Here is a 21,005-nt window from a genome sequence, read left to right as displayed (position 1 = left end):
TACTTGTTACTCCATTGTCAACATGACATGGAAATTTATATTAATCAATTAAGCCTCAATGTAAATTAGCTGTTCACCGTATGAATTATGTAGTGTCAAACTTCTCTATAGCATCATCATTTGTCTCAATATTTTTTGGATGCCACAATGGAATATGATTATAGAGAATATATAATATAACCTAACATAACATGAAAGACCGGTTCACCAAAAACATGTATGACTCTTGCTTTGTAATGCAAATCTCACAAACAACCATACAATCATAAAATATGAAAATTAACCACTAGAAAGTAACCATTCTATTACATTAAAAAAGAATGGTATGTCAATGCATTTTCAGATCCATTCAAACATCATTTGAAATGAATGGAAAATACAGATGAGTTGAATTCTCTTATTGACAGAAGCTTAAAGGCAGAGTTGAGTAGCTTTATACACAGGTTACACTGGTAAATCAGCTTGAACTGGAAATTAGTTTCATATATCTTTCAATTATCATTTCAGGTGACAAGTCAGTAAAATACCCTTTCTCTACATCCAAGCTTTCTTGAGATGCCAGTGTCTCAACATGGTTCTGGACGCGATCAGCTCCAATTTGGTTCGGTTCTAGAAGAATGCAAGCTATCTCGGTTGAGTCCTCACCGTGAAACAGGCCTAGAGTTTGCACGGTGGGTAGACCTCCACCTCGAGCACTCACCCTCTGAGCAATACGTCTAGCAGCTGAGAGATCCGTGGACATAATTGGGATGTTGTACATTGCTACCCATTTATGAGCTCCAATCATCACGACACCTCTAGCACGAGACACCACCTCTGGACCTTCATCAGGTTTGACTGGTACCTGCTCTGGTTGAGCCCATCCTGCCCATTGGATGCCTCTGAAGTTAGGCCGGTAATAGCCTAGCTCCCTCCTTATGGTGTCCAGTGCTTTCCCCATTGGGTGAGCAGCAGCATATAAATAAACAGGTACTGTATTCAGAAGGCGAATCAAAAATTTAAAGTCAGAGGGTCAAGAACGCATGCAATTTCATATATACAGTTACTTTGAGCTCTAAAACCGGTTCGTTTTGCATTTCCAAGTCAGTACAGCATATCACATGATAGAAAAGAAGAGGTCATTTAAAGTTGCAAACTTTTTACTAACCTTGAAACCGGTTTCCAATATCAGCTGCAACCTTTTTAGCAAGCCAAGAAGCTTCATCCAGTGAAGCTCGCGCCAATGGATGAATGAGAATGTCATCCACAACGCCAAGGCGAGGATGTGCGCCAGAGTGCTGCTCAAGGTTTATCGCGTCATAGGCTGCAGCAACCATGGCTACAACAGTTTGATGCAAGGGACTATAAATGGGACAGCCTGTGCTGTCATGAATAACATATGATACAAGAGTATAGTTCACACGATTGTAATCACGATCCTGAAATTTGTTGATGATGACTGTTTCCGGATCAAGTTTGGCAGCACGCTCAATAGGTTCAAGTGCTTCTCTGTTGCGTGATTCGGATATGTACAGCTTGCAGCAGAGCAGCATTGATTGTGTTACACTTTTCTTCTTGTCCTAACAAATAATGACACTAACATCAATTCAAGGTGATATGGTGAGTAGCACAATTAGGTTGACTATATGATTAAATCCTACTCAGAGGCGATTCTACGATTTGTAGAACATGGGAATTGATCCCTACTCCCTACCTTCTAGGTAAATATATACAAATCACGGGTTCACGTGCCCCATATTTTACCCTTAAATTCGCCCTTGCTCCTATTGAAATGCATCATTTTTTTCTTGTATTGTAGTTTTCATGTTATAGTTTTTTCACATGATTAATTGTGATGGCTTGTGTGAGTCCACCACGAGCCAAGAGACCAGGTTCTTGATTTAGTACTAGTACTAGAACGGAAGGTAAACAACTACAAAACCAGTAAGTAAAGAACACACGATGTTTACATGGAAACTTCCTTGCTCAAAAGAGTAAAACCACGACCTACCAGAGTAGGAGGATTTCACCAACAACTTTACTAAAACACGAGCAATGTTTTGATTACAAACTCTTGTAATCCTAGGAATTAACCTCTTAATCCCTTCCCTCTCGTAACAACTCCATTACAAGACCTCAATGCAATAGCTTTATTGCACTCTAACTAAACCAACTAACTCTAGTTGATACAAACTTCGTAAGGTAATGACACTATAACATTTTACCCATATTGAGTCTCACTAATTTGACAAAAACTCCACAAAGATATACCTTTTCATTTAAGAATTCACTTATTTTAAGGACAATTTTAGAACATAGCAAAATCATCATATATTTCTCAAACTTCATGTCCAGTTAAACTATATCACATAAATTGTGGCGGAGGTGGCCAAAAATAATATTTGGAAAAAATTATTTGGATGGATGCCTTTTAATAAATAATTACGGATTTTAGTGATACTTTTTATTTATTACCATTTATAGCAATACTATGTTAAATCTGCAATATGTATTAAAAGTGAATTATATATGCAATATATATGTATTATAACTGTTTTTTAAATATATTATGTTTGTTTGGTAAGAAATTGACACATTGTATTACAAGTGTATTAAAATGTGTGAAAAATATATTATCCATCAATAAAACTTGTATTATATGTGAATAATAATTTGTTCTTAGTAATATGTATTAAAAGTGATCAAGTAAAAAAAAATGTTATTGCTATAAATGGTAAATATTTTTTCAATATAGTATATTGGACAAATTACTTAACTACACTCCTTTACTTACCTTAATATCCATTTATCCCTACTTATTTCAAAAATCCCTTATTTACCTATGTATCCCGTGCACAACGCTATGTATCCCGCAAACATCATTTTTAAGGGATTTTTGGTAAATAGAAAACTAGAAGGGATAGGATGTTATTTAGTACTTATAATATGTGGTTCCTATAATTTATACTAGTATATTTATGTAAGTTACCCATATTTTATGGATAATTCAGCCCATTACTTTTAGGGATGTGATTGGGCTATTTGGATATTTTGAGGCCCAAATATTAAAGGTTCAGACAAACGAGAATCACGTGTCTCACAAAGATAGTTCTAGAAAGTGGACACGTGTTGTGTTGTCCTTATTTTTATACTACTAGTATACACAAACAGAGAAAAAAATAAAATACAAAAATGCACAATGCTAGTACAATATAATGTGACTCATTGAGTAAATATCCAAAGAAATCTTATCCTTTAGCAAATTTTAAAATATACACATGGAATATACAAATTATAATGGACCAACAGAATAAAAAATAAAATGTGTGACGATGTTAGAGAAAACACACTTTTATTAAATAAAATAATCACACATTTTAACACGATATCATAGAAGATAGAGATGCTAGGATCAAATCTCACTGCTACCCAAATTAACGTACTTGGCCTTATGAGATGGTTACAGACTTCAACATACTACACACAAATTGAGGAAAATCTTCAACATTCTACACAAAAATTGAGGAAAATTACAAAACAGCTGATTCGAACACCACGATTAAGTCGAAAAATATTAGCAAAACTGATGAGAGCAAAATGAAAAGAGAAAATTTTCAGAATGAAGAAATGTTGATAACTCTTTAAGAGGGAGAGTTCTTACCATGCACTCTGAGTTGGGATCCATTTTTCTTCTTCTTTAGTGCTTTTGTTTCTCTTGTATTTTTGTGTGTGTTTTGTTGATGATAAATTTAGTTTTTTTGAGAATTGATTTGGGAGGAAAAAGGAAGGAAGGTGCTTTATATATAGTATACTATAGGAGGAGTCTATTTCATGGAGCTAATTGACTAAGCAATGATATGGACACATTACATATCAAATGTCACAATACCACTAAATGACGCTCTTTCTTTTTTCGTCCTACTTTATGTGACACTATCTAATTAATAAAGACTTTTAAATTTGTAATTTATAAAATATTTCTTTAATTATTTGTGTAGTTATAAATCATTTCAATAAGATTAAAGAGAAATGTCAAAATTAAATTATTTTTTAGTTATAGAAAGACGATATTTTTCGAGATTTTTACACAAATTTCATAGTGTTAAAAATTAATTACGTCATATTTCTACTCTTTTTAAAATTACAAAAATTCCTTAAATTTGGTGGAATCTGGACACATTCCAAAACGTTATGATACATCACATTCCGATTTCGAATACATCACTCAATTTTCTGATACTTCGCGTCTCGATTTCGTATACATCATCCAACGTCCCGATACATCACGTAAAATGATTTATCTGACTTATATGTCGCATAAAGTGATATATCCTACCGACATATCACGTAAAGTTTTCTTTATTTTCGTAAACATATTTAAATAAGATAAACAAATTGAAGAGGAGAAAAAAAAAAAACCTAATCCTAATTCCAATATCCAAACCTAATCCTAATTCCAACATCCAAACAACAGAAAAAATAAAAATAAACAGTTGGCCACACATGGTATGTTTATAGCTTCAGAAATAAAATAAAGTTGGTCACACATCATCTTTTGTTTTACGTGTTAGAAATTTGCTATCGTCTCATTTAAAATTTTAAATTATTTTAATCGAATAATTTTATTTATTTATGTATCTATCGTTACGCGTGGTTTGGGTTAAGCACCTGATTTTTTTTGTTAATGAGTGACAAGGAATATTGAATGCATGTGTGATGTGACTACTAAATTAATGAAGTTTCGCTTGTGTCAAAAGTTGTTAATATTATTTCGTTTATTTTTATTTGTCATATTTTACTTTTCAAATGTCAAACTATATAGACTTTGATCAATATTTGAAGATATATATTTTCATCATATTAGTGTGAGAAGAATTTTGTATAGTTTTCGAACAACTAAATAATTTTAAAATGTTGAATTGATCTAATTTAATTTAACTTTAAAAATTAATTGACTTAATATAATTTTCAACAAGCGAAACGTAACCATTAAAAAAAAGGATGGGAGTGAGTGTTATTCAAGCAACAATTTTAATACGAAATGGATGATTGAATTAGGGATTATCTTAATTTTTTTTTAAATAAAAAATTTATGCGATACTTAATTTCACTTTATGAGAATCAATTTAATTAATCTTTGAAGCTAAATTGAATATGACCAAATTTTTATTTTAAAATTAAAATTTATATACTAAAAAATTATATAAGAAATATAATAAAATATTATTATTCTTCTCATATCAATATAATTGAAAAAATACATTTTAAAGATATTGTTCAAGCTTCATTTTATTTGAATCTAAAAAAGTAAAAAAAAAATATCCTCGAATAATTGGAACCGAAAAAATGATAAAGTTGTGTTACGTGGGGTTTCTTTATCCGTTATGATTTTTAAAAAACAAGTTTTGCCATGCCCCATTGTCACCCCTGACAATATAATATAAATTAAAAGGTGTATAAGCGTTCTTTTTTCTCGATTATTGATCCCCCCTTCCCCATACACACATAAAATAAAAATTTAAAAATTTAAAAAGAAATAGATCTCATTCTTATAAAATAAAAATAATACACACGGGGTGGGGTGGGGGGGGAGTTGGTTGCTACTCAAACTAGAGTCAAGAGTATAAAATAGGCTACTAAATTAATTTTGCATCCAGCTGGCCCTTTATTAATTAGTAATATTATTATTCAAGCAACAATTTAATTAAGAAATCCATGATTTAAGGCAGTCTAATAGTGTTTTTCAAATACGGATGGAAATTAAAATATTGAATACAACCAAAAACACGTACGTGAATCAATAACGTAATTAAGGACATTGAAAATTTCCTTTTCCATCTATTTTATTTGTCGATTGTTTGATTTGACACAAACCTAAAGAAACATAAATAAGTGATGATTCATTTATAGTCTTTTGAATTCTATGATCACACAATAGTTAATAAAGACAGACGGAGTAAGTATAAAAAAAGAAAAAGGAATATAAAGATAAAGATCATAGTCCCTTTTTTTCCTTCAATAAATGGTAATCCATCAACTTTATTTATAGTTTTTAAATTCTACGATCACACAATAATCTCAAAATCTTGATAAAAGATATTGTTGAAGAAAGTGAAGCCTCAATTTTCTGATATCAAGAACATGACAATTTATTTGTAAATTGTAAACATGGACAATAAGATATAAATGAATTGACAGTGTGACAAGGCAATGACTAGGACTAACCAGAAAACACATCATCTGTTATTTATTCCAACCATTTTGTAGTTAGCTTTATGACAAACTCATTTTCTATTGATACGAGGGTCGAAAACAAATCTAAACTATTTATTTTTTGAGTTTCATATCTAAACTTTTGAGAGTGTGAGTTTTATATCTAAACTATCTTGTTTCTCAAACTAATAAGTGATAGTTTAGATATGAAACTAAAAAAAAAGAAATAATTTAGGTGTGTTTTTGACACTTCTCTCTTTTATATTACAAAAACCTCACCTTTTTCCACAGAAAGATATTTTTCATCAAGAAGGTACAATCAACCATATTAAATGAAGAACAATGCCATCTAGTTCTCAACAAGGTGTTACATCTTGTGTTTGTATTAAGAAATCCATGAAATTATGTATAAATATGTAAATCGCGAGCCAGTAACTAAAACAAGCTATGAATAGGTGGCTATTTCAAAATTCATAAAGGTCAAATACTAGCTCCACCGCTGGACTTTCTTAAGATAGATGTCTTTATGTATATGGAGAGAATCCTTAAAACAATGAGCATTAAGATTACAAAAAGTTGGATATACAATAAGAATGTTTCAGAAATGTAATATGAGCACAATATTGTGTGCTATGACCAAATGTGAAAATAATAATAATCAAGATTTACACATAAACATATATTGCTTAGTTCTGGAGGCTAGAGTTCAAGATCAAATGTTCCAAAAATCTTGGCAAAATGCGCGAAAAGAGAGAAGGAAAATAGGAACGATGGATAGAATAATTTTTTCCTATAGCTTCTCTAGTCAGAATGTTGAACTAGTTTCAAGTAACTCTCGATTATTTTTTCTTCTGAGAGATCGGTATAGTATCCTTTCCCCACAGAAATACCTTCTTCCCTAGCAAGCTGCTCAACTTCAAGCTGCACTTGGTTACCACCAATTCTAGCAGGTTCCAGTAAGTTGCAAGCAACCTCAATTGTTCCACCTCCGTGAGTTAGCGCCATGGATTGAACTGATGGAAGGCCACCTCCTTTGCCACTGACTCTCTTTGCAATTTTACGAACAATGGATATGTCATTTGTGAAGACTGGAATGTTATAGTTGTCAACCCACCTTGTAGCTCCAATTGTAATAACACCTTTTGCTTGAGTCGCGTGAGCAGGACCCTCGTCAGGCTTTAGTTGCAACGTCTCTAATTTTGTCCCACCTATCCACTGGTTCTCACTTGAATTAGGATGGAAATATCCCAACTCTCTTCTGATTGAATCAAGTGACCTTCCCTCTTGCTGTGCTGCTCCATATAAGAAGGTTGGAACTGCAGTCTTACGTTTAAGACCACTTTTAGTGACATTAAAATGAATAAAAAGCAGTAACAACTTTGACAACGTAAAGCACAACTTCATCCTATTACCATGTAATGGATTTGTCGACACATAGCAAAATGCAACAAACACACAAAGTAATTGTGTTCAAAGAACGTAAACAGCACTTAGTCAAAGGCTATGATGGTAGGTATTAGAGGTTATCTCCACGATTTAGTAACGTCATGCTTAATATCAGAACTTCTCCAGGAGATACAAAAATGAAAAAGGAACTTGGCTTAAGCAATAGCTTTTGTATAATGATTTGATCCATCAAAGCGGGTCCAAATACATCGTCCACTAGATCTCAAGTTTATGTAGATCTCTGCATGTGATATGAGAGAAATGCAAACTAGCAATTATTTACAAACATCCTAAGTAGCACTCAACTAAAGGGTATGATGGTACACCTTTTTTTCTATGATGGCAAACTTCGTGTCCGTCATATTTTCTGGCTTCTTCTCCTTTCATTCTAGTGCCATATCTTGAATTAGGATAGCCTCCATCATTGCCACATTCTGAAGTTACTTCAGTACAAAATTAGAGCAAATACTCTAATTAATTTCCCAACACTTACTCTCTTGCAAAATTAAGAGTGGAAAGAAAGCAATGAAATGTTTTCATATGCTTCAACTAATGTCTAACTTTCCTATTTATAGAGATAAAATAGGTTTGTCGATATCATGGATGATGTCTTTGGAAGATACAAAATATTCAACATTTCAATGTGAATATATCAAATATTATGGCTTCCAAATCTTTGACAAATATGACTGCCAAATTTCCACATTTGTGGCTTCCAAATCTTTCACAAAAGAAAGATAAAATAACTTTCTTCAATTAAACAAAATGCCACATTACAAACCTCCACCTTGGCTTGAGTTTGGTGAATATAGTAAATTTGTTTCATTCTCTCTTCGAAGCCCATATGGGCTAAATTATTCTTCATAAATGTCAATCAAGTTTAAACAAAGCTTGAACTTGCTAACTGGAAGAGACTTCATGAACATGTCAGCAGTGTTGTCTCTTGTGTTGAATCATCCGAGAACCCATCTCTACTAATTATGAATTTTGGTGACTTGGGATCAGGATACCAGAGTGTGTATCCTTTCACCCCAGATGCATATCCAAGGAAGATACACTTTTTAGCCCTTGGCTCTAATTTATCATCATTCACATGCATGTACGCAAGACAACCAAAATTCACGAAGAGACAACCCTGCTGACATGTTCACGAAGAATTTAGGAAAAATAATTTGCCCATATGGGCTTCTGCGGAGAGAATGAAACAAATTTACTATATTTACCAAACTCAGGTTAAGGTGGAGATTTGTAATGTGATCTTTTGTTTGACTGAAGAAAATTATTTTATCTTTCTTTTGTGAAAGATTTGGAAGCCACAAATGTGAAAATTTGATAGCCATATTTGTCAAAGATTTGACAACTATATTTTTCAAAGATTTGGAAGCCATAATATTTGATATATTCACATTGAAATGTTGAATATTTTGTATCTTCCAAAGACATCATCCATGACATCAACAAACCCATTTTATCTCTATAAATAGGTTAGTTAAACATTAGTTGAAACATACTTTGAAGCATATGAAAACAATTCATTGCTTTCTTTCCTTGTCCTTCTATTAAGAGTAATTTTGTAAGAGTAAGTGTTGGGAAACACTTGTTTGAACCCTTTCTTTGGAGTGATTTTGTGAGGTTATTCTCTTTGGGTATTTGGGATTAATTAGAGTATTTACTCTAATTTTGTACTCTTGTTGATATAGTAAAATTGCTCCTCTCTGACGGTAGACTAGGTCACACCGACTAAACCACATTAAATTTGTGTCTTTTTATTTGCTTTACTTTTATTATTATCAACTTACTATTGTCTTTGTTATTGTCATTATAACATTGTTTGGCAAATTCTGCACTACCCGAGTTCTCGATCCTAACAAATTGGTATCGGAGCCAGATCTAATCAGATTGATTTCAGTAGCCAAAAATGATAGTAACGAAGACTTATGTTGAAAAATTTGACCAAAGTGCAAACTTCGGAATGTGGCAATTAAAGATGGAGGCTATCCTAATTCAAGATGACACTGGAAGGAAAGGAGAAGAAGCCAGAAAATATGACGGATACGAAGTTTACTGTCATAGACAAAAAAGGCAAAATCAAGTATCATTTTAAATCTTTCAAATGAGGTTTTACGTGAAGTACCTGCAAAAACCACTACCAAAGGCATGTGAGAAAAACTAAAAACCTTGTATATGAAGAGGACAGTGGAAAATAGGCTTTACCTAAAGCAAAAGCTTTACACATTTCGTATGGTTGAAGGTACGTCTATACTCTCAGATCTTGATGCATTTGATTCTATTCTTATGGATTTGAGTAATATCGATGCTTAAGTTAATGATGAGGATCAAGTTGCTTATTACTTATTTCCTTACCCCAATCATTTAAGCATATTAGAGATATTATCCTTTAGAGATACTGTACTTTATGGAAAGGATAATATCTCTTAAAGGAAAATCAAATCTATCTTAAAATCAAAAGAACAGATAGATAGAGATATTATTGAGAAAGTAGTGTAACTCATGGGAAGGTTTAAATCAAGGTCAAAGTCCAAATACAGAAATGTGGTGCGCAAATATTGTCATAAGAAAGATCATATTATTTCTGAATGCTATAAGTTGAAAAACAAAGAAGAGAATAAGGAAAACAAAAATGAGCATCAAAATACTGACCCCGCTGAAGCAAGTGTAGCTGCTGATGAGTCTGACGGAACAATATTTTTAGCTACTAGTAATAGTTTTAAATCTAACGATGAGTGGATTTTAGATTCGGGTTGTTCTTATCATATGTGTTCCAAAAGGATTTATTTACCATATATGAATCTATTGGAGGTGGAGTTGTCTTGATGGGAAACTTTGCTCCCTGCAAAGTTTTTGGTAAACGTACAATTCAAATCAAAATGCACGATGGTGTGGTAAGAACTTTCACCGATGTTATATATGTTCCTGACTTAAAGAAAAATCTCATCTCATTGGGCACTCTAGAATCTCTTGGGTGCAAATACACAGGTGAAGGTGAACTTATGAAAATATCTATAGGTGCCCTGGTGATAGTGAAAGCACACAGATCTGGTACGTTGTACACTTTGTTGGGATCCACTATTACATGTGCTGTTACAGTTTCTACCCAATTTGATTCCGACATCACCAAATTGTGGCATATGCGATTGGGGCATATGAGTGAGAAAGGTCTTTCCATCCTCAGCAAAAGAGGTCTTCTGTGTGGACAAAGTACTGGGAACATAGAGTTCTCCGAACACAGTGTGTTGGGGAAGCAGAAAAGAGTCAACTTTAAATCTCCAGCAATTCATCGAACAAAAGGTACTTTGGACTACAATTATTCAGATCTTTGGGGTCCTTCTCGTACCCCGTCAAAAGGTCGTGCCAGGTATATATTAACTTTCTTGATGATTATTCAAGAAAAGTTTGCGTTTATTTCCTGAAAAACAAAAGTGATGTTTTCTTAACTTTCAAACAATGGAAAGTTTTGATTGAGAAACAAACAGGAAAACAGGTCAAGCGGCTTCGAACAGATAATGGCTTGCAATTTTGTAATAATGAGCTCTTTCCAGGAGTACAAAACAAGACAATCTTGTGATAAGCCTATCGTTATTGTTAAATGATTTAATTGATTAATGGCAGTTATCTACAAGGTGTCAAAATTCATTTTCTACTAGATCTTAAGCTTATGTAGAGCTTTGCATGTAGTCTTGCACCATCTTTGCAGTGGTTTAATCGAAGTTTCAATAATGGGACTAATGATGGAATGCTAAAGAGAACCATACATATCAGCTATGCTTGCCTCACACTAGTCAGAAGTCAAAACATCTTAAAGGAAAGTTTATAGGCAAGAGATAGATTAACCTCTGGAAACGTTGATTGAAATAAGGTAATTGTTTTTGATGAAGATGAAATAAGGTAATTGAATTAAACTCTTCTATTACATTTTGAAAAACCACTAAGAAGAAGATTATCATATGAATGAAAGCGAGCATGGAAGTGGTGAAGCACCTTCTTTACATCATATGGAAAATTAACTAATGAAGAATTGTGATTCACTTAACATAGAATAATCAGCTATAGGTACCAAACACCATCCCAGTAGTAGCTTTTTCTCATGTGTCTCTTCCAAATGTAAGAACTATATACCACTCAACAATCTGATTTCAAGTCCATAGCAGCATATATTAATCACAAATATAGGTCCATTAGTTTCACCTAGTCTTCCCTATTCAGTGTTTCAAAACTTATCTTCAATTTATATATAACTTTAAGCCTTCCGAATTCATGTGTAATTTGTCACTTGTGTTACAATTGCCATCTTTTTGAGCAGCCTTTAGAAAAATAAGTGAACTTTAGACCACAAAAAAAGTGAATTAGTGACCAATGCAACACTCCAAATGTGAACAAACAGCCATTTATTTGTCCTTTATCTTTATACCATTGAACAATGAACAAGCATAGATGAAACACGATCAATACCTCTCTATTATATCACCATTCAGAAATTAAAGACAAACAAACCTTAAAATTGACTATGGTTCTTCCATGGTTTCAAATCAAAACACAATAAGTACTAATTATCATACGCTCCGTATCATATTAACCACATACTCTTGCAACTCTTTTTTATCAATATTATGATTAAAGGTTTTGAGAAGGAGAAAGATTGGTTACAACTTAAAATAAGAGAAGGAAATGCATCAACTACAGCTACATATCCATGTTACTGATCTTCCTGTTAATGCAAAATAAAGACTCAATCTTTTTTAGAGCAATTTCACTTCCAAGGGGCATAAGTCAAGTGGGACTATAAAAATATTTGAAGGACTCACAACATTTTGGGTCAACTTGCACTCTCGACTAATTCCAGGGGTACATGCTAACTCCCACCAGCACAAGTACCCCCAACTATGTCCACCAAGCCGTACAGATGGAAAGAAATCACGTTTCTGCCTCCCCTAAAATTTGAACCTTCACACCTCATGATTCTCAACCCCACTTCATTGATCACTTGGACGCAACCTTGGGTGCCATAAAATTAATCTTACTACTAATGCAAAAATTCAATCTTTCTAGCTACAATAAATGCCAAATATACAATAAGCTTATCTATCTATGCAAAACAACAAGATTCAATCTTTTGTAGCTGCAATATGTGTACAGAGTTAGTATGCGTGAAATTAATCAAGATGCACACAAGCTAGTCCGTACACCACAATTATGAAAAAAAGAAAAACATCATTTATAAGGGGTATGTGTAGATATCACTAAAAATGTAAAAAACAAACCTTTAAGATTAGAACCAACTTCAAATGCCAAAGACTTAGCAGTGTCAGCAACCATGTCCAAAGAAGTTGTACCCAAGGGATGGAAACAGATATGGTCCACAACCCCAAGCCTAGGATGAGTTCCACAATGTTCTTGGAGATCAATTGTCTCAAATGCAGCTTTCACCATAGCAAAAGATGCATTCTTTAAGGGTAAGGAACAAGACCCAGATGAAGAATTGGGAGAAATTTTGGAAACAAGGGTATATCCAACTCTGTTGTAAATCTCATCTTCAAATTTGTTGACAATGGGGGATTCTGGAAACAATTTGGCAGCTTTTTCAATTGATTCAAGAGCTCCCCTGTTTCTGCTTTCTGATATGTACACTTTGCAACAAGCCAACATCAATTTAAGCATTTTCTTGTTCTTGAGATAAATTTTTTTTGGTTGAGTGTAGGAAGAAATTGATTATGGAACATTCATTTCTACACCACATGAACAATTTTGAGATTATTTGGAGTTTGGGCCAGTGATCTATGTTATCAATTGGGCTTTAATAGTTGTCCAAGCCCATCCTTTTTTGAAGCCCATCTTGTAAATGCAGTTAATTTGAAATTTGAAAAATTAGCTGAGTTAGTACTTTTTTAATAAATAATTACTAGTTTTAGCGATATTTTATTTATTACCATTTATAGAAATACATAGCAATACTACGATAAATATGCACTATGTATTACAAGTGATTAATGCATGCAATATCTGTATTATAAGTGTTTTAAGATATACTATGCTTGTTTAGTAAAAAATTGACACAATATATTATAAGTGTATTAAAATGTGTGATAAATGTATTTACATCAATAATACTTGTATTATATGTGTCTTTTTAATAAATTGTTCCAGTGAAAGAAAATGTTATTACTGTAAATGGTAAATATTTTCTTAATATAACATATTTATGTAAGTTTCTAGTTTTCCTATATCGGAGCAAATAGACGAATTAACAATTTCAGCTTCAAAACTATTCAACATTAAATTTTTTTTTGTCCAAAATATTCCTAGCTATTAGAGTTTGAAACTTTTACATGTGATAATCTAATACAATGTACTGGAACAAATCTGTAAGTTTGAAATACGTAGTTCAAACTCCAGAAAAAATTTATGGAGCTTGAATTGTCTTGCCTCTCTTGGCGTTTGAACTATACATTTGAAACTCCAATATATTGTGCTCGAGTATTTTCCATGTTGGAGCTAGAATTTTTTTTCAAAATATTATTTTTACTTTAAAAATCATTTTGAATAATAGCTAATTATTAATAAGCGATCCAAAAACTAGTCATACTAACTTAGCTTTTACCTTTTTGTCATGAGCAACGTATGTACACTTTGTATACGATAGGGGTCAATTCATTTGGGGTTGTAAGTTGTAACAACAATAATATATTCATTGTAATTTCATAAGTGGAGTCTGAAAAGCGTGAATTACAGATAAGAATTCTTAATAATTTTTAAGTTAAGGTGCAGAATAGTTCTACGGATTTATTCTTAAGAGTGAAGCTAGGCTTTTGTATCAGATCTGTTTGGTTCTACTCAATCATACTGCAATTACATAATGCTTATTAATAGAGAGTCAAACAACATAATTGAGATTAATTGCTTGTTGCTAAATATAAGGCCAAACCTTTTGACCTATAGCTCACTGCAAAAATACTAAGATTATGGACACTTGGAAATACGCGCAAAAGTTTATTCAATTTTTGAATTCAAAGTGTCTAATAAAAACACTTTATCATGTATTCAGATGCTCAATTGGAACAAGTGATAGTTCAAGTTTCTAAATAAGCCTAATATATATCTCAAAGATACATGTTATGCAACGGACATAAACATTCGACAACTTGTTTGGGATTTAAACATGATTATTATATTCGGTTTCTTACGTGCACATCAAATAAATTATCAGAAAAAATTATAAGTTTTCCCATCTTTTCACTCTTTCACATCTCGGAGAGACGAGACTTGCTTTGCCTGGCTTCAAATAGGAAAATCTAGCCAATTCCACAACAACATACCCAAGTGTAATCCCACAAGTGAGACCTGAGGAGGGTACAATATATCCAATGTAATCCTGCAAGTGAGACCTGAGGAGGGTAGATTGTATGCAAACGTTACTCCTACTTTGAGGGATAGAAAGGTTGTTTCTGATAGACCCTCGGCTCAAGGAAAAAGATAAGGCAGAAGTAAAAATGTCATAGCAAAATACTATAGGAAGCATGACAAAGCATTCTCGAGAAAGGAGCAGCAACTATAAAAAAAATAATAAGAAAATTGTACAGTCAACATGCCATGCACATGTATCCTTCAAACTCTTCTCTACTCTTCCTTAGCTCCTTATAGATCAGAACCACAAATTTATGTGTCTCTTCTGCATGTAGAGAGAGAGAGAAAGAGGAAGCAGTTTGAGAACCATTTTGAGATGACAAGCAACACTCAAGCTGTGAAACATTAATCTATATTTACTAAAGACAGCCAAGTGAGGCCATTCTTGTTAGGTTACCCACAACTCTTTACACATCTTCTGGACATAAGATAAAAGCAAAAGCATGAAAAGGAACCTGCACAGTCAAAACACTGGAAGATCATATGGAGTTCTGCTGCTGCTCGCATTTGGTGCCGCCGTATTTGGAATTATGACTCTCCACAAGCTCAGGGACAGGCGCATCTGCAACCTCTTTGTCAAGGAGAAAGAACGTGAACTCGATGGCCTTAAACTCCTCTTGCAGGTTCCTCTCTCTCCTCTGTGTGCGCTGAATGAAAAAAAGAAATCTTGTCCATGGCTAACATTCTATTTACATGCAAAATCAGGAAACAATACTTCCCTATATAGACTTCTGTTGTTAGACTTATTTTGATAAAGTATGCCAGGAATTACACTTGAAACCATATCTGCCTCTACAAAGAACAACAAACTGAAAGAGTACATGTTGCTTAACGGGATTAAAATAAACAGGTTTTATATAACAAATTTCTGGCAAAATCTGATGTTAAATCAGATCAGGTGACAAATATCACAGACCCTGGATGTTAAATCAATCATTGAATGAACAAAAGTGCATTTTAATTTCATAAAAGGGAAAAGATGGATGATAAATTTGTAAATCTACCGTGTTAAGCAGATAATTGTACAAAGTAATCTATGATCAGTAGAGTTTTTCAATGAGACTAATAACAATAGTCTTTATCTTCTGCCATTAGCATAATTTTGTGTTTATTATGCTACCCAAGCTAACATTATTTGTCACCTGTGACAGAAAGAAAGAGAAAAGGCAAAAGAAACCAGAAGGCAAATGGAGGACATGAAATCCAATATACACTGGCTTGGTATGCAGAAAACAGATCTTGACAGTAGGATATCAGAGATGAAGTCAACGATCTCTTCCCTTAAGGAAGAACAAAGAACAATTGAAGTTGCTCTTGAGGAAAAGCAGAGTGAGATTAAGATGCTTAGGGAAAAACAGATGGAAACAAAGTCTGATGATTCCCAGGTTACACTACTTTCTGAAACTTTGAGACAGAAAGAGGCTGAAATTGAGGATTTAAAACACCGTCTTGAATTTTCACCAACAAAGGTCTTGTCAGTAAGTGCAGATGACCCATCAAATCCAGCAACAAATTTCACCACCGAGGCTGCTGGAAGAAGAAGCAACAGTCGAAGAGGAGGTGGAGAATTGCACGAATCCATCAAAATAGAAGTCCAGGAAAATTCAGTAAAAGAGACAGGCAGCAAGGCCAATGAAGCTACCCATTACAAAAAGAAGGAAGTCACTGGAGAAGGTGAAAACACGGGAAAAACTGGGGAGAGATTTGACAACGTGAAACGGAAAGCTGCATACGAGCAGTCTAAGCAGCTGGAAACTTCTCAAAAAGATGTTCCAAGCAGCAACACCACCATTTTTCAAACTAATAAAGGCCAAATACAAAACACTGACAATCATAAGAATAAGGAAGAATCTTACCTAGATGAGAAAACGTACACCAGTGACAATGCATCTAAGGAAAATGAGCATGATAGAAATCAAGTGCAAAAGCAAAACTATGAAGTTGGAACGAATGACAAAGGAGTGACTAAGATAGAAATGCAAAAGAATTCAAACAGCAGAGGAACATCAAGAGTGAGCAAGGACCACATGAGAACCACAAGAGGGAAGAGACGGCAAATAATTGCTAAGCGCCAAGTAGATGAAAGTGGCATGCATCTGGAAAGTCGTGGAATTGCAAGCATGAGAAACAGAAAATTCTTGAAAGTAAGAATGGGAACTGAAAGGGTCTCGAGGGTTAGAGGCAGCATACTGGAAATAAGGGACCATCAGAAAGACAATGACATGGACGTGGACATGAGGAAGAAATCTGACGAGGAAGATTACGGGATAGAAATGACCAAAAAAATTCAACAAGGTGAAGATTCAGCATTACAAAACAACAACCAGATAAGGTCAGAACAAGGAGCAAATCCAGATACAGGGAGACACAGAATGCAAGATGTTGGCACAAATCATGATGATAATTCACCTGGTAAGACATGGCCAAACCCTAACAATTTTGCAGATGCAGAGGAAGGGAACCAAGAAGTCATGAATCATGACATGACTCAGAAGATTGAGAAAGAGCAGGAAAGAGAAGTCAGCAACAAAGAGACTGAGCTGCTCCAGAGTTCTCAAGAAGAAGGGTCCGCAAATACACCTCTTTCAAAGAAGAGTAGCATCTCAGAAGAGGCCAGAAATCAAAAAGCAGATGAAGTAGTACAATCAGAGGAAATAATCAGCACCATCAGAGAAGATACAGAGCCAAGGCAAGCTCAAAGTCTTTCAAATTCTTCTGAACATGTGACAATTGCTGAAAGGGATGTCAAAGAAGATGACAACCAAGAGGTTGACTATTATCAGGAACCAAAAGAAGCGGAAGATCATTCTGGAGGATCACAAGATGCCAGAAATCAAAAACCAGATAACACTGCACGAACGGAAGGAGAAACCGACAGAGTCAGAGAAGATAGAGACCAAAAGCATGCACTCAATCTTCATTATCCTTCTAACCATGTAAAAACTGCTGAAAGGGATTTAAGAGACGATTACCTTGAAGCTGAGAATGATAAGAACACAGAAGAAGAGGCAGGCAATACAACAGGCTCTGCTGCCAGCTTGGGAGAGGAGGGAGAAGATGGGGACCACAACGATGAGGTCTGAATTTTAGTCTAACAGCAGTGCAAGAAAGTGTTATCATTATGCTCCATTTAGATCACTGAAAGTATTCATAACTAAGCTAGCTTAGGGAAATACTTCCATTTCTATCCCCAGATGTTAAGTTTAGGCATTTGTTGCTTCCATTCACTAATTACTTTATGTCTTTTCTAAACAACTCAATGTCCCCAGCCCAGCCCCTCTGATCAAAACCACATACACACGAAAAAGAACTCATGCCCTCAAATAGATATTGGAAAAGGAAAATCAGAAAAGTATAACCAGGTACTATAAAATAGAGCAAAGGAAAAAGGAAGCCTCCTCATGTTCACTGGGTAAAGGCAAAATCGAGGCATTTAACTTTTAGCCCCATGGTTTTGGAAGACAAGTAAATGGTAAGAATACAGATTGAAACTAAATCACCCTTACGAATGTCTCATCACTGTCATTAGATATTCACAGATTGCATGATATTCAAACTACGGGCTCTGAAATGCATGTGTAATTTAGACACTGCATAAGCAAGACGAAGATATCCAAGAGAAGTGAATGGGCAGAACCATTTCGTATATTGTTATAATATTAGGAGAACTGCACTGTACTGGTGAGCCAACCAAGTTTTGTCTATGAGTAACTAGCTCAAGAACTCTAATTTGTCATTTATAACAACAGGATGAAGCCAATACAAAGAAAAGAAAGGAACTTATGTCATGTCCACCAATTGGATTATTAGAGAGAAACTGAGACCTAGGACTTGAAAAATTCTCAACCATGGGATAACGCCCTGTGAATTCACACCTTACTGAGCTGCTTGCACCAATGTCTGCAAAAATAAGAAATAAATACGAAGTGTATGTCATTACTCACGATCAAAGAAGGTTTGTTATGATCCCCTGATATGGATCTGGTTATGGGGCGTTGTAGTGTGAAATCAAATGTTTTCTTCCTACGACCTATGGTGCTGGTTCGTTAAGAGAGAACCTGCAATCTCTTGAGTTTGAAGTACTCAAAGACTTGAATAATTTTCTGCTTCCTTTTTTTTCATACACCAGATAGTTTAAATACAATTCTTATAAAATAACTACCCCTAGAAACTAGGACATGACTTCCTAACTTAACTGAAATGTAAGACTGCACTATTACAGGAAAATAACTGCTACTAAAGAGAAATTACTGCAGTAACTATTGGATAACTAGTAATTCCTTTGACTTGGTAATAGTGGGGTTCCATATATATGCCTCTCTTTGGCGGACATGGGCAACACAAATCAACCCATTGACAGAGCCGACAATGTGAGTTGATAAAGTGGTTCTTTCGATGGGGGAATCGATGTGGAATAGCTCCTCAATGAGTTGTTGTTATGGTCCCCGGTTATGGATCTAGTTATGGGACGCTGCAAGATAAATTCTGAAGTTTTCTTTTTTCTACCTATGGTGCTGGTTCGTTAAGAGAGAACCTGCAATCTCTTGAGTTTGAAGTACTCAAAGACTTGAATAATTTTCTGCTTCCTTTTTTTTCATACACCAGATAGTTTAAATACAATTCTTATAAAATAACTACCCCTAGAAACTAGGACATGACTTCCTAACTTAACTGAAATGTAAGACTGCACTATTACAGGAAAATAACTGCTACTAAAGAGAAATTACTGCAGTAACTATTGGATAACTATGGAGTGATAACAAGGTTCCCCTTCCTAGGAAAGAAAGAAGGATTTACAAATGAATTGATTACTTTTCAGCATATACTCGCTTTCACAAAAAATAGGCAGCAACTATTTCTAGTAGCAACTATTAAAGCTCCACACCCATCCCCACCCCCGAAAAAGGCATATTATACTCTCCGTCCCAATTGATAGCACACTCATTCTAATTTGTGTACTAATACCTTCTACTAATATCAGTACCTTGTACTCCTGTCACAAGTTTCAAAAAATCAAATTCATTTTACAAATCAAATTTGAATTATGATGTCAGTTCTTTTAATAATCAAACTAACTTTCATACCACTTCCACTTTAATATTTTCTTCAACTAATATATATTACAATACTCAAATTATGTCTTAGACTCTGCATTTAGCAAATGTGCGACATAATACAGCTTCAATCATATAGTGTGACATAAAATATGACCAAGGTACCAGCAACATGTCACGACCCAAACTAGAGAAGGCGTGACTGACACTCGACACCTTGAGCAATCGAGTTACCCACATAAACATACCAACTGACTCAACTGAGGGATTAGAAGGTCGGGCAGCATAACATCTAAAATACTATGACTGGACCCTTAAGGTCATAACCTGAATATCGGTAAGTCATATAGACGAAGGTAGACAAGCCAAAGATAATAAGGTACTAGCTAGCCGACAAAGCTACAATGAAGATATGCACACATACATACATATCTATACATGCCAAGCCTATGTGGCTGGAAACTGGAAGCTGCAGAAAGAAATCCAAAATACTGTGTCCACAATAGCCTCTATGAGTGACATAAACATTGGTCGGGACAAGGCCCCATTATACCCAAAATGTACTATAAAAGTAACATCCTATGAAAGCTCCAGGAAGAAGTGGAGCTTACCAACTCACAGTTGAACCCCGAATCCTAGCAGAGGGGTCAATCAGAATCCCTACCTGGACCTACACGCACGAAACAAAAATGCGTCCCCAGGCAATGGGACATCAGTACGAATAAAAATGTACTGGTATGTAAGGAAGAAAATAGAATAATAAATAGTTACTGTAAAAAGGGGAATAAAGATACAACCTGAAACAGAAACTCTGGTAGCCGCCATGGCTGACATCAAACCTTTTATAAATTAAATATGCATGGTATGCTCGCATAATCGTATGTCGTGAATACA

At 34.4% G+C, this 21,005-nt stretch overlaps 3 protein-coding genes and 1 long non-coding RNA gene across 4 annotated transcripts in view; 1 reads left to right on the top strand and 3 right to left on the bottom strand.

Annotated features, from left to right (window-relative positions):
• Positions 1-265: 265 nt before the first annotated feature.
• LOC102606001 (formimidoyltransferase-cyclodeaminase-like) lies at positions 266-3,736 on the bottom strand. Its single transcript, XM_006357452.2, has 3 exons — positions 3,641-3,736; positions 1,148-1,559; positions 266-972 (listed from the first exon to the last, which is right to left on the bottom strand). The coding sequence occupies exons 1-3, from the start codon at positions 3,662-3,664 to the stop codon at positions 458-460; spliced, it is 951 nt and encodes a 316-aa protein (XP_006357514.1). The 5' UTR covers positions 3,665-3,736; the 3' UTR covers positions 266-457.
• A 2,989-nt stretch (positions 3,737-6,725) lies between these two features.
• On the bottom strand, positions 6,726-13,415 carry LOC102605672 (glutamate formimidoyltransferase-like). The gene is made up of 2 exons (XM_006357451.2): positions 12,918-13,415; positions 6,726-7,508 (listed from the first exon to the last, which is right to left on the bottom strand). Exons 1-2 carry the CDS (start codon positions 13,312-13,314, stop codon positions 6,994-6,996), a joined length of 912 nt encoding a protein of 303 aa, XP_006357513.1. The 5' UTR covers positions 13,315-13,415; the 3' UTR covers positions 6,726-6,993.
• Positions 13,416-15,227: 1,812 nt separating this feature from the next.
• On the top strand, positions 15,228-18,610 carry LOC102605331 (myb-like protein X). The gene is made up of 2 exons (XM_006357450.2): positions 15,228-15,680; positions 16,209-18,610. Exons 1-2 carry the CDS (start codon positions 15,501-15,503, stop codon positions 18,138-18,140), a joined length of 2,112 nt encoding a protein of 703 aa, XP_006357512.1. The 5' UTR covers positions 15,228-15,500; the 3' UTR covers positions 18,141-18,610.
• A 66-nt stretch (positions 18,611-18,676) lies between these two features.
• LOC102605117 (uncharacterized) overlaps positions 18,677-21,005 on the bottom strand; it is a 3,320-nt gene continuing 991 nt past the window's right edge. The window contains exons 2-3 of the long non-coding RNA XR_368121.1: positions 20,723-20,781; positions 18,677-18,957 (exon numbers count right to left, since the gene is read on the bottom strand). This is a non-coding gene — a long non-coding RNA (uncharacterized lncRNA). The remainder of the gene's footprint in view (positions 18,958-20,722; positions 20,782-21,005) is intronic.

This window comes from Solanum tuberosum, unplaced genomic scaffold (assembly GCF_000226075.1).
Source record: "Solanum tuberosum cultivar DM 1-3 516 R44 unplaced genomic scaffold, SolTub_3.0 scf00233, whole genome shotgun sequence".
NCBI classification, from domain to species: Eukaryota; Viridiplantae; Streptophyta; class Magnoliopsida; order Solanales; family Solanaceae; genus Solanum; species Solanum tuberosum.
Note: the sequence above shows the minus strand (reverse complement) of the source record. Positions and strands in the feature narration are given on the sequence as shown.